This window comes from Geospiza fortis, unplaced genomic scaffold (assembly GCF_000277835.1).
Source record: "Geospiza fortis unplaced genomic scaffold, GeoFor_1.0 scaffold286, whole genome shotgun sequence".
NCBI classification, from domain to species: Eukaryota; Metazoa; Chordata; class Aves; order Passeriformes; family Thraupidae; genus Geospiza; species Geospiza fortis.
In genome coordinates this window covers 1647794-1660883 of record NW_005054444.1, presented here as the reverse complement: position 1 = coordinate 1660883, position 13090 = coordinate 1647794, and the positions used below count along the sequence as shown (strand labels likewise).

Genomic DNA, 13090 nt, shown 5'->3' with positions numbered 1-13090 from the left:
ACTCTCTTGCAACTGCCAAGCTTTTTGCAGCTCTTTCCCTTGTTTTATCAGAAATGCAATTAAATTTATCTTAGAAAAATCCAGCACAGTTCCACAAAAGCTTGTAAGTCCACACACCTCACTTCTATTACCTGAAGACTATGTATTTCATGGTAGTTATTGCTGACCAGCAATTTTCTGGAAGGCTGGGAAAACAGAGCATCAATTTATCAGTTTATATCAACACCACTCTGTTCTGGTAGATGAATACTTTAGGTTTACTTAAAAAAAAATAAAAGCAGAAAATATAGAGTGCTTAGAATTGGAAATATGATAAATAAACCAGAGGATTGATGTGAAGCAAAAAAAAATTGTTAAGATACACCTATCACAAATTACTACAAAGGTGACCTCAAATATTAAATGTCTGAGCTCTTATCAAAAAATTTTAGCACAACTGGGATATGGATTGTCAGTGTCATGCTGACCTGGAAAGACCTGCTAGCAAATAGCATCAGCTATTTATCTATAATTCCTCTCCCACTGCACTTTTACTGATTTCCCATTTCACTGTTGATGGTGATTGAGAAGCAGCTGAAGGGACAACTGCTTGTGACTTGTCTTGTCAACACTGAATTTGCTCTCAGGGTCCTTATGTAAGGGAGTTATACAGGGGTTCAAGAAATGGTACAACAAAACATCATTACCATCCATCCTTCTCGACTCTTCCTCTTCTCCAGCTCCATTGCTTCCACGTGGGACACCAAACACAGCCTCATATCAAAGTGCCACACAGCTGTAGGCTACTAATAGGTAACTAATGAGGATTAGGACCTAACGAGCCACAGCACCTGACAGGGAAGAACTGCTGAGTGATGGCTGCTACTTCTCATTTTGTCCCATTTGGGCTTGACAAGGGCCATCTCTCAGCAGCATTTCTTTGTCCTGTCACTGCCTGTCCAAGCTCTTTGGTTCAGTTACCTCTTCAGCCTGTTCTTAACAGTAGATGTAACTTGGTGGGGAATTTTTTATCTTTTTTTTTTAAGTCTTTTTCATAGTTTACTCCTATTTTTCATCTGGTCTGTCACACAAGGAAAGCCAAGTACTTTGCTGGAATAGCCGACCTGTTTGTAAGGGTGAGGACAAGAGAAGTGACTGTTTCTCTGCCAACAGCCTGTCAAGTTCTTTCCTTCCCTGCAGGCCTCACAAACCCCATGCCTCAGTGGACAGACAAGTTCTTCTACATCAACCAGAAGACAGTCTGGATTCCTACAGCACAAACAATGCCCACACACACACAGGAACCTGGTTTCCAAATAGGACATGGTCAAGCAGACAGCCTTGGGTTGAGCTTGATGCTGTAGGTGCTCACACCCAAGTGCCAACCATCAGGTGGTACCACTGTGGTACTATGTGTATGCACAAGACCTAGTAATTTTCTACTTCTGAGTATCTTTGTGCCAGAAATAATGATATCCCCACCCCTACTCATAGACAATGATTATAAATAATTATAGCAGGTTTAGCAATGAGTCAGTTCAGATCCAACTGCTGGTCGTGCTCTCAGACAGTCAATATGAAAGGTTAACAGCAACAGAGGTCTCACCAAATTTTAACATTTGTTTGATTTTAACAGACTGTTTGATCATGTAAGGACACCTTAAAATAAAGGATGTAAAACCAATACAATTCCTCCACAGAGAGCTACTCCCAGTTGCGGTGTTATGATCTATGACTTGACAGCACTTCATCATCTTGTGCAGGGTTTTTCTTTTCTTTTCTAACACAGTTGCATAGTTTTATCTTTAACAATAGACTTAAGTAAAATTAAGTCATTCATTTTCTTAAATGGTGCTGCATCGTCAGCACCCTATAATTATTTTAGTGTATGAATGCAATAGTAGAGAATAAAAGTCTTAAATTTATGCAATCTTACAGCACCTTTGGCATAAATCATATGCTCTCAGACATTCTGCATGATAATTTGGCCTGTACAAAGCCTGCCAGCTCTTGAAAATGCCTTGTATTATAGACTACCCAGCAGAAGATTTGCTACATTTAATATACTCCTATCAGCCAGCACAATGCCTTTAAATTCAATATAAATTATCAGAATAAAAAAATAAGTTCCAATTAAGTCCGAACTGCCAGCCAACCAGAGCAAAAAGATCTTACCTTAAAACAGTTCGTGCTTGTAGTTCTTATTACTGTGTCATTCTTGCATATAATTGCCTACCTGCTACAGAAGACTGTAGAATTACAACACACTCCCTTCCACATAGAGCTGACTAACCTTCAGGCTTGTCTACTGAGAGCAGAAAACCTAAAGATCCTACAATTCCTGAGGCGGTGTTTGTAAGGAGACCATGGCTTTCCATTCTCGGGGCTTCCATCAGCTACAGGTACCCCACACTTTCAACGCAGAAAGATCCATTCTTAAGAGCTGAGGAGTGGGGAAAAGCTTTCAGCCAGCTCAGGCACCCAGCTGTGGGCAAAGAGGAAACTCCTCACATGCTCTGAGCACAGATAATGCACAGCTTCCTACACTCAGATAATGCACAGCTTCCTACACTCCTGCTCCAACCACACTCCTGACACAAGCCACAACCCTGCCTCACTGCAGCTAAAACCTGGAGCAACAGAACTCTCTCAAACCAAGGCCTTGTTTAATCCTGTTTAAGCCATTCTGTCCTCGCCCCAGCACAGCGCTGCGGAAGGTCCTCACCAGTTTGCTGACTGACTCCCACAGCAGTCCCTAGAAGGATTGAAAAGTCACAAAAAGACAGCAGGTATTCAACATAATGGCCCTGATGAACGTGAACTACCTAGCAGTTCTCAGATGGTCTATCAAGTTCTTGAAACTGGATAACAAATAGATGGTTTGGGGCTTTTTGAGAGAAAGTGTCAAAAGAACGCTTCAGAAAAACATAGCAACCTCACCTCCCAAGTGCAACAAGGATTGGCAGTGGTCCAAACAGAGGATACTGACTAACTTTAGAAATGTGACTGCTTTAAAGTTCTGAAATTCACGCTTAGGGTTGATTTGTAAAACTGTCAACTACCCACAATCTTGTTACAAAATCTTTTAATATTAAAAAAGGGAAATATATTTAAGTCTTTATTTTGAGTGCTTAAGTTCAAAAATGTTGGCCTAAACAGAGCTCTATTGATAGAGTTCATTAGTGCATCTATGTTGAATCAAAAGAAATTACAAAGAGTGGTTTGGGAGATGAGAAAAAAGACTAGAAATGAGACTAAATAAATTTGTGTAATTGTCTTGAAGGGGAAGAAAACTTTAAATTCAATTTCAAGGTTACAACTAGCTTTTACACTCAGCAACAGCCCTGCAATTTTTTTCCTAGGTAAACTGGGCTCCTTGTTCTTGATACAATAAATGTAATTTTTTGATACTGACTTTTGAGGTTGAAAACTTTAGAACTGAGGGGGAGAACGAAGGCTTTTAGGTGAGATTCAATCACTAAACCTTAATAGAACCAATGACTCATGCAAGAAACAAAGGAAGAAACTAGTGTTACAATAATCCTACTTTGAGATTAAAACCTAGAAATAAAAATCTCCCTTAATACATGCAGGGATAAAGTGATACTATGTACCTTTAAAACAAGGTAAGAAAAGCACATTTCAATATATGCTTCTTTACCCAAATGGCACTGATCCATCATCATACCCTCAGCTGGTTATTCTTGGAGATATACTAACACTCAAAATAAAGAAGGCACTAAAGTTCCTGAGAGTGACAGGAAACCCAGCAGAGTAAGAAATTTTAGACAGAGTTATTTACAGATATTTTCCTGTGAGAAAAGAATGGTAAGAATGTAGCTTGAACATTAACAAATCCACTAAAATATCAGTCTGCCTGGCGGAGTCAGCAGATTTGGAGGGGGATTCAGTGGGACTGGAAATTTAAACTTTAGCTTGTAATCAGAAAAATCCTACTTTAGAAATTTGAACCAGCAGCTAGAAACATGTAATATAATATAGAGCTCTCCTAAAATGGTACCCAGCTAGAGGGACCTTACACTATGTGAAGCCTGTGACTATTTAGCTAAAAAAAAAAAAAAAGTCAATGACACTGAAGCTCTTTATTATTCTGCAGGGACCTATTTGTAAGTGAGTGACATGGACAAAATCTGCTAATCTGCATTTCCTTCCTTTCCTTTCCTTGGGAAAGGTGCTGCAGATTGTGTGTGCAATTCCTCCATTAGGACGCTGACAGAGCAGAAGTTTATCTGAAATAAATTTCCAACTGAAATAATCTATTCTATTCTAAAGATACTCTCATGGAAAATAAATTAGATCAACTGAATTTTAAAACATCACTCAAAAGGCTTATTCAGATTGTTTATGAAGCAATTACACAGCATGCTTAGGTAACAGTTTAAATGAAATCAGTTATTAGTTCCTAATGTCTTACTCTCAAGTAGGAAGGCACTTGCAGTGTGGGGTTCTACAGGAGATCCAGCCCATGGTCCTGCAAATGCCCAAGAAGATCCCTATCTTTGTGGTTTCTCTTAATGTGATTCAAGCATTTTCTGAATTCATTGAGAACTTTTAAGGATGGAAGAAGAGAAGCTCAGTACAACACAGGAAGCCCAGAACTAGCAGCTTCCCTGTTGTTTTGGCACAGCACAGAAATGCAAGACCTGTTTCATTATTATTCTTCCAAGGCACTTCCACATGCCTCAGGAACATCACTGTGTAGCCCTGATTTTCTGGAGTACCAGCAGTTTTTCAGAGAACACTGAAAAATACAGCACACCATACAGCCACTGCTGTGTGGTTCAGCCAAGGAGCAGCTCACATGTAAGTCAGTTTAGGCTTCTGGGAGAAAAAAAAATATTTATTAAACAAGCAAATAAATAATGAAGATGAAGGAAGAGATTTGGGGATTATTAGGGAATATTTATTTGGCAGGAGAAAGCAAAGAGGACTTGATGAGACTTGTAAAAGATAAGTCTATTAAAAACATTGTTAGCAGAATGAACCAATTAAGACCACATCCCCAAAGCAAGCTGGCAATCAGTTTTCAACACCTGTTTTCAGACTAGCGCTTGCAGAGTTTAAACACGTTGTTTAAAGTGATCTCCCCAGAACCTCTAGGTCAATAAACACAACGTAGAAATGCACTTTCAGGACTGCTTACTGTGAGCATTAGCCATAGCAGATGCGAGTTTCAACCAGCAGCATTCAACACCAGGTGGAGGAGAGCTGGGCATTCTGTCCTGCATGGAGCATATCAAAGCCACGCGGCCAACAAGTTGCAGACTGCTGAAGAGAGCAGGTCCCTCCTGACTAGTAAAAGTAAGAAAGAGAAAGGTCCATCCAAGATAGTCATGAATCTGTACTTATTTACCAAAAAAATCACATTTCCTTTAACTCAAAATGTGTTGAGCATGACTTATGTACTGGGACATAACACCTGCAGCCCCTCAGGGCTTCCTAAAGTCTCATAAGGATTTCCAGCTAGGATCTCCTTGACTTACAGGATCTAAAGAACGCATCAAAGGTAGTCATTTGAAGCATTTGTTTCAGACTTTTTATTAGCAGGCACTCTCTAGCATAGGACATCCTTCCTGAATAATTAAAACATAGAAAGGTCACACAGAGTACCCATCAGCAGAGAAGTCCAAGAGCCCTGAGGTGGAGGAAAACTTTTTTAAACTTTACACCATGGAGTTAAACTGCATCCAGCAAACACTCTTGCTCCCTAGGCCACTTGGCAAGATCCTGCCTTCACTCTGAGCTACCAACGTAAATGAGAATTTTGTGAAGCTGTATTTGCCACTGTCACTGTCTCCCTTAACAAATAAGCAGATGATACAAAAACAAGATTGGCTGATACACCAGATGGTTTTGCCACCATTCACAGGGACCTTGACAGGCTGGAGATGTGGGCTCACATGAACCTCTTGAAAAGTGACAAAAGGAAATGCAAAGTCTTGCACCTGAAGAGGAATAACCCCATACACCAGGATACGCTGGGGCAGACTAGAAAGTGTCCTAAGCCCATGCACTGTACAGAGAACTGACTCTGCAAAAGGAGTTGCATCTACTATCTCTTTACAAAGGATTTAATGAATCAAGCATGACAGAAAAAAAAAGAAAAATATCTAGAATTGTCAAAGTGTTGTGCAAATGCCCTTGACATTTTTTTGAGAGGGAAGAACAGAAGATGACAAGTCCAGTCAGAAGTACTTTGCTTTAAACTGTCTTAGACTGCACAAAATAAGGTTGTATTTGCACAACAGAATTCACAATATGCATCCAATGTAGAAATAAGGCAATACACAATGGCATGATGCTTTTAGTGCTCAGTTGTGCAAACAGAAGCTTTGCATCAGTGAGCACAGATGTCCCTCCCACGACTTCATCCTATACATCCATGGTCACACGGTTTATTTTGGCACATAGATACACACATGAGGACTACATGTGCAGGTACAAACCAGCTTGGAGGCCTATTCTGTTCCCTGGAATAAATTTCTCCTCCCAGTGGTCCAGTAAGTTAAATCTACAGGCACTGTAGCATAATGAGAGTTAAGATCTCTATTAAAGAGAACCAGAGGGTAGCAAAGAAAACTGTAATTAACATCTATTTTAGGCCATTTTGTGGGAGCAAGATAGAACCATGCTACGAGTGACTTAGAACTCCACGCTGACCCCCAAGTCCAAATGAAGATGCCCTGCCATGCCCTGCAGGAGTCCATCAGAGACTCTAATCATGGAGAACTGTAATGAAAGAGCAAGGGCACTACCAGAGTTTTTTTGCACAGTCAAAGTAAATGCAAAATGGGTATCAGGCTGAAATTAAGACAGTGAGCAGAAAAAAATTCACAAAAGCCATTGATTCAAAATGCACACAAACCTAAAAATCAGCTGAAATCCCCCACCCCCCAACAGATATATAGGTAAAGTATATTCGAATGAACAGTGGTTTCATACCTGAAATAGTTTTTTAGGATAAGCCATCTAATATATGATACAACTGTGACAGTCAGTGAGTGACATGGCACTAAAACTGCCAAAAGGAATAAATACTCCAGCATCGAGTGTTAAATCAAATGCTGATAAGGTTAACTACAGTGCAATAGCATCTGAAAAGCAAAGCATGAGAACAAAAAGGCTTAACCACTTTCTGCTAGCAAGTCTGCAAACCTCATCCTTCAATATTTATGCATCTTATGTGTGTCTCTTACAGAGGAACTGACCCTTGCTGCAATCAAAGGTGTAAGTACTGCTCTGGCTGCAGACCATCTAACAATAATACACATGCAAAGCACACAAATGACATTCCCCTTAGCACAGAAGGGGCTGTGCTGCTAATGGGAAACGTGGTATTTGGAGACAATGATGAAATTCTAACAGCTGCAGCAGACTGAAGGGTGGAGGGGGGGAAAGAAAAAGGAAAGCAAGCGGATAGAGATGGGGGGAAACTGAAGAACTGGAGTCAAACTAACAGCTGGGTAAAAACAGCCTAAGAGAGAGGCATTTTTGGAGTTCCCACATCCTTTTCATCCCTCTTATATTTTACCAGTTACAGCAAAAAAAGTAGTAGCTCATAAATAAACTAATCAGAATTGTTATCATCAACCCTGTGAGGTCATCATTCATCACATCATGGATCTTCCTTATACAAGCACACAAATATGCTGATGATAAGCACTACAGAAAGCACCTTAACAGAAAAATAAATGCAAAGATGACCAGAAAGCCAATCATCCACCACTGTCATAACCTACACAAAGAGGTTTTGCAGCTACCTAATAGCTTAAAATTCTTGAATAAGAATCATTAAAAGAAGATAAATGAGGGGGAAAAGAAATTCCACTCTGTGTAGGAATGATTGGTATCCAAAGGTCATTGAGCCTACTTATGCACCTTTCTGTAGATGGTGATGATTTTGGAGTGGGACTACAGGTCTTAAAGTCTAGGTATGTGTGGTGTCAGCACTGCAGTGGGTGTGCAATTGCTAGGAACTATAAAGACAGCAGCTACTTGCTTGCTAAACAAGTAGCTAAGCTAGGTGGCTTGGCAGACAGGTATGCATGTGTCTCTGGGAGTCAGGCTACTAGTGGAATTGGATTCTGGAGACATCAGGGTGGTCCTGGCTACCTTTTGGAGAGACTCAAATCTGGAAGTCACCTGAAGACCTGCTAATGGATGGACTCTACATCCAAGGCTAACAACTGGAGGATTCACAACGCAGGGGATGCAGGAGTGGGGGGTTTCCATGCTTGTCTGGGAGTGATGGGGTCTCTACCAGAAACAGGAGGGAGGCTGCAGCCCTGGGCACTTGTATGTTCAGGTCATTGAGAAATCCCAGGCAAATGGCAATTTTCTCTTTTTCTGCCTCAGGAAAATGAAAACAAAAAAAGCAGCTCTCACTTTGACAAGGAGACAATTTAAATGCTCATGTCACCTAAAAATTCCAGCATGTTCCTACTATGTCAGTTTGACAACCTATTTAAGTATGAACAGAGGAAGCCATCATCTACTGATGGGAGGGTAGGAATGGGTAGAAGATGGAGGAGTTAACTCCATGGCTACTTCCATACAATCAAGTATTCAGTACTAGGTAGCATCAGTGAAATTACCTTTATTCCTTAGATGCACCAGGACGCATACTCAGTGTTGGCAACTTCAGTTTGGTTGTACATTCTGAAATTGCAGGGTTGTGGGCTTTTTAAATTCTAGTTTGTACTAGTAAACTTAAGAGGGGTGGGAAGGGAGTGGAGATTCTGATTCTGGCTGTGGTAAATAAGCTTGAAAGAGTGAGCTTTAATGGGAAATAAAACAAAGGCAAAATAGCTTTAAAATCAAAAAGGATGAGTGGCAGAGAGAAAGGACAAAGCTTTACCCTTTATTCCCCTATTTCCTATCTCTCTTTTCCTCATTAAAAAAATCAATCTTTCTTCTACCATACTGCTGCTGCATCTAAATTTCTAGCACAGAGGAACAAATAATCTAAGTAAACTACATATTTATATTTTTAAAAAATCATCTGAAGGCATTCTTCACATGGCTCAAAAGCAAAAAAGAGATTGGCTTGGGTTTTTTCCTCTATCCCTTATTTTCACATATACTTTTTACATAAGCTGTGGAGCAGACAAAGAAAGAGCAAAAAAAGCAAGCTCAGAGGAGGCCATCCTTAAACACATTACTGGTAATTATTTTGTAATTTTACGTTTACTTTCTACTGAATTGATTCTTCTCATGCATGCAGATAGGCTAAGAAGAACAGGCTGCAACTAGAGTAGCAGCAGCCACATTTGTTCTTTGTTCTGAAGGGAGCAGGATTAGAATAATGCATGCATGTTATTCACCGCCACTCCTTTTTTTTTATTACCTTTAATTACATTTTCAGACTATGCTGCCCTGTCCTATATATATATATACTTATGCTACATGAACAGACACAACATCTCTTTGTGTTGCCCTACATCTTGGGCACTTGCACGCCCCTGATCAAACAATGAGCTGGCGGGAAAGGGAGCTGATCTTAACTCACGGAAGAAAGAGTTCAGTGAGACATGAAGATGCACAGTAGGATTTTTTCCCCAATCTAAGGTTATGAAAGCAAGGCTCCAAAGGAGCCACTGTCTCACACAACGCAGTTTTTTTCAGTGCTTGCTCGTGTTTTTGTGGGGCAATTTTTGTTTTCATCTTATTAATGCAAATTGTACACCAAAATGCTTTATGTCATTAGTTAGGAGGAGACAAAAGCAGGAGGCACAGGCAGAGGGTACCTCTCAGCTGAGCCTGGAAATGAGAGGGAAACTTGCTGGAATGAAGAGACACAGATTGCAGCAGGGCAGAGGCAGCAGCTGTTGCACTGACAGTAATTAGATTGAGGACCTGAGGAAGGGAAAGGATAGAGCCATGAAGGAACACGATGCCAAGGGACACACTCATTTCTGAATCAGCAGGTTGTTACACATTTTAAAGGTGGGAGAAATAGAGTAATTCCCACAAGAATGACAGCATCTTGTAGAGACAAAAACTTGTTCAAAAGCTTTTAAACAAGTAGTGTTGATAATGTATTATGTGAAACAAAAGCACAAAAAGTTGATGTTACTATATTTTACTCCTTTTTCCATGCCAACATCCTTTTTTTGCATAAAGGCTACATGAAATTATAATAGAAAAATACAATCCCTGGTAACTGGCTGGATGAGAGGAACTTCATTTTGTCAAGCTGACTATGTCTCACAAGCAGCATCCCATCTAGCAGATGGAAATACTAAAGCAGTGGCTGACGTAACTACTGTACCATTATCACCAAGCAGTTCCAAGAACTAGGAGCAGACTTCTCCATACCTGAATATAACCTTTTCTATTAACTGCTGCCTTAGACAGCCAGCATCTCCTGGTAAAATGCTCTTTGAAGACTGCTGAGTATTTCTCTCCCTCTTTTTTCACTCCCAGTTCCTGAATTTTCCTGATGTAACAGACACTTCTCAAGACACCCAAGCAAGACTCAGTTGACCACCATCTGGAAGGCAATCAGAAGCTCCCTCTAGCAAATGAATATGATTCAGAATATGAATCCCACTCCTGTTCTGCAGCGGGATAGGAATGCACAGCTGTTACTACATCTCATTTCAGAGAGGCATCAGAAATTTGACATTCATGACCACCCCAAGCAGATTCTGAAATTCTGCCCTGCTCAGGTCCTCACTGGCAAGCAGCCAGGCCTTGGTGGTTGGGACCACTGTGCATGAAATGTATCAGATGGCATATTTCCTTTTGTCATTTCTGGGAACTGGATTAAGCATGAGGACTGCTGCGACACTTCATCTTGCTCCCACTGCCCTCCTACCTCAAATGGAGATGGAGCATTAGTCTGCAGTCTTACAGAGATGTAGCCAACAGATAAAACACAACTCAGCCTGCACTTGTAGCTCTCTGATGCAAGTGACACTGAGTTATGGAATATGTGATGACATTCCACAGCAGGCATATAAATGTAGTGCAGCATGTTCACTATAAAGAAACACCCCTAAACTATAATTCCTTGCTGCTTCATCTTTCAAATCAAGGAGGTGTTTAGCATTTACCTGTTAGTAAAAGTCTTGTGAGAAGTTGCAATAACCCAGGTTATTAAAAACAAGACTACAAAAAACTCCAGGAAGACATGAGTAGCAGGGTGAATAGCAAGTAAGTTTTTAATTAGAAGTTACACCTTCAAATGAAGGTTTGTGGTTTCACAGGTCAAGTTAAAAACCATGGCAAGTTGGCTGCAGGAGATTTTTGGCTTCTCTGTTGCAACAGGGACTTCACAGATACCTACATCAGGTCACTCAGGGCTACTAATGCTTTGTGATCCCATATCTAGGCAGGGAATGGTAATAAACACCTTTCTTTATGACACACTTCAGCTCTACACGCCAGCAAAGCTTCTGTTCTTGCTGCATCTATGAATTAAAGCTCAGATAGTCTACAGGAAAAAGTGAGAAAAGAAAGAAGAAAATGGGGTGTGAAGAGGAAACAAAGGTCTAGGTGTTTTTTTCATTCTTAGCTGTTTGACTACCACATTTGCACCAGCCTTTTGGTTTTTATTTGCAATAATGTTTTGGCAGTTCCCTGCTCAGCTGTAGTGAGCAAGAAGCTGATGCAGCATCTTTGTTGTGGACAAACACTGGGAAGCTTTGAGCTGATGAAAACAGCAAAGCCCATGTACACTGCATGTTGGAGAAAAAGCTACAAACTATGGAAATGATCCCTTTGGCAAGATTTACATAAGGAAGAGAAACACTACAGTTTCAATCAAAAGCTCAACAGTTTCCCCAGTTGAATGCTGGAGACTATTCTAAAGACTTTTTCCATTTCTGCAGCTACCCCTTAAGTTATTTCATCTCAACTGAGCCTGAGTTCAGTTCTGGTTACAATACAAAAGAAAATTCATTTATGATCTGTAACTTGAAGACCTGAGTGTCAACAATTTAATTCTTTTTTGTTTTGGTTTTTTTTTAACGATGAAAGTCTTATAAGGGTAGAAGGATATCTCCCAAAGCTCTGCATTTTGACAGGACTGGAATGCTGGACTGTGGCTGACACACATCAGAACAACTGACTACACTAAGCCACACCACAGCACATATTCTGAAGCTGCAGTCTCTATTACTGCCTCAAGGATCTCCACTTAGAGCTGTATTCTGCAGCACAGATCCAGTCTCACACGTACCAACAGTTTCCAAGCCACAGCCTTTGCCTGCAATGCCCTTCAACAACGCTTAGAGAAAGAAATCCAAGAAGCTAAAAGCAAGGCTAGAGCTCTAATAAGCACTAGTGACTGCATGGGCGGAGCATACTGACCACAAAGCACTACTTAGGCAAGTACTGCCATCAGTAGGCCAATGAAGACTTGGGGTCATTTGTCTACACCTCAGTTTTGCCTATGCAGACATGCTGTCTGCCTTAATCCCACACTTAAATTGGCACAGATAGGAAATTCATGCTGTATCATCACATCAGCAAAATTCAGCTTGGCACTGTATATCTTTCCACTTAAAGAACTGATTTAAACTACAGCTCCAACAGCAAACTTACTGATATACCTCTACAAATAAAAAGGCTTGCAGTATAATAAATAAGCTGCAATACTGAGCTTCTGTATGGCTATTACTGCATATCCACAGTGCACTTACAACATTATGCTTTTTTTCCCCCAACTCTTACAGTTCCAATTTGTTTTCCATGATACTGAATGGCTCCTACTCCAGAGCTTGCTTTTTGCAAAGCAGCTCCTGAAATGTAATTCACTTTGTTGACACAGTTACACTGAAGTAGCTTAGTGACGTTCAACAAATTACTTGTTTGACAGTCTGCACAAGCCTCCTGTTTTTCATGTTTACCTCTGGAAATATCAAGTTGTTCTACCACAAAGAAATTCCTTTTTTTACAATCTCATCTCTCCTGAGAAGATCCAACTTTGAATTTTCTCCCAGGCTGCCTTATAGAGTTGAACCATTAGCATTGCCCATCTTCTTTTATCATCTATATAACCTTGAATGTTACCTATTTGCTTTAAAGTTACTTTATCTACCCTGTGAACTCTAAACACCTGAACTTTGAACATTCAGGAAAGCAA

The 13090-nt window shown here is 40.3% G+C and overlaps 1 protein-coding gene across 3 annotated transcripts in view; it reads right to left on the bottom strand.

Moving 5' to 3' along the window:
- TSPAN9 (tetraspanin 9) overlaps nt 1-13090 on the bottom strand; it is a 158146-nt gene that overhangs the window by 121662 nt on the left and 23394 nt on the right. Inside the window, exon 2 of one of the 3 annotated variants that reach the window (XM_031062282.1) lies at nt 5144-5292. The exons of the other annotated variants lie outside the window; for them this stretch is intronic. Coding sequence (XP_030918142.1) covers nt 5144-5228 — 85 coding nt within the window. The 5' untranslated portion in view covers nt 5229-5292. The remainder of the gene's footprint in view (nt 1-5143; nt 5293-13090) is intronic. 3 annotated transcript variants of the gene reach the window in all.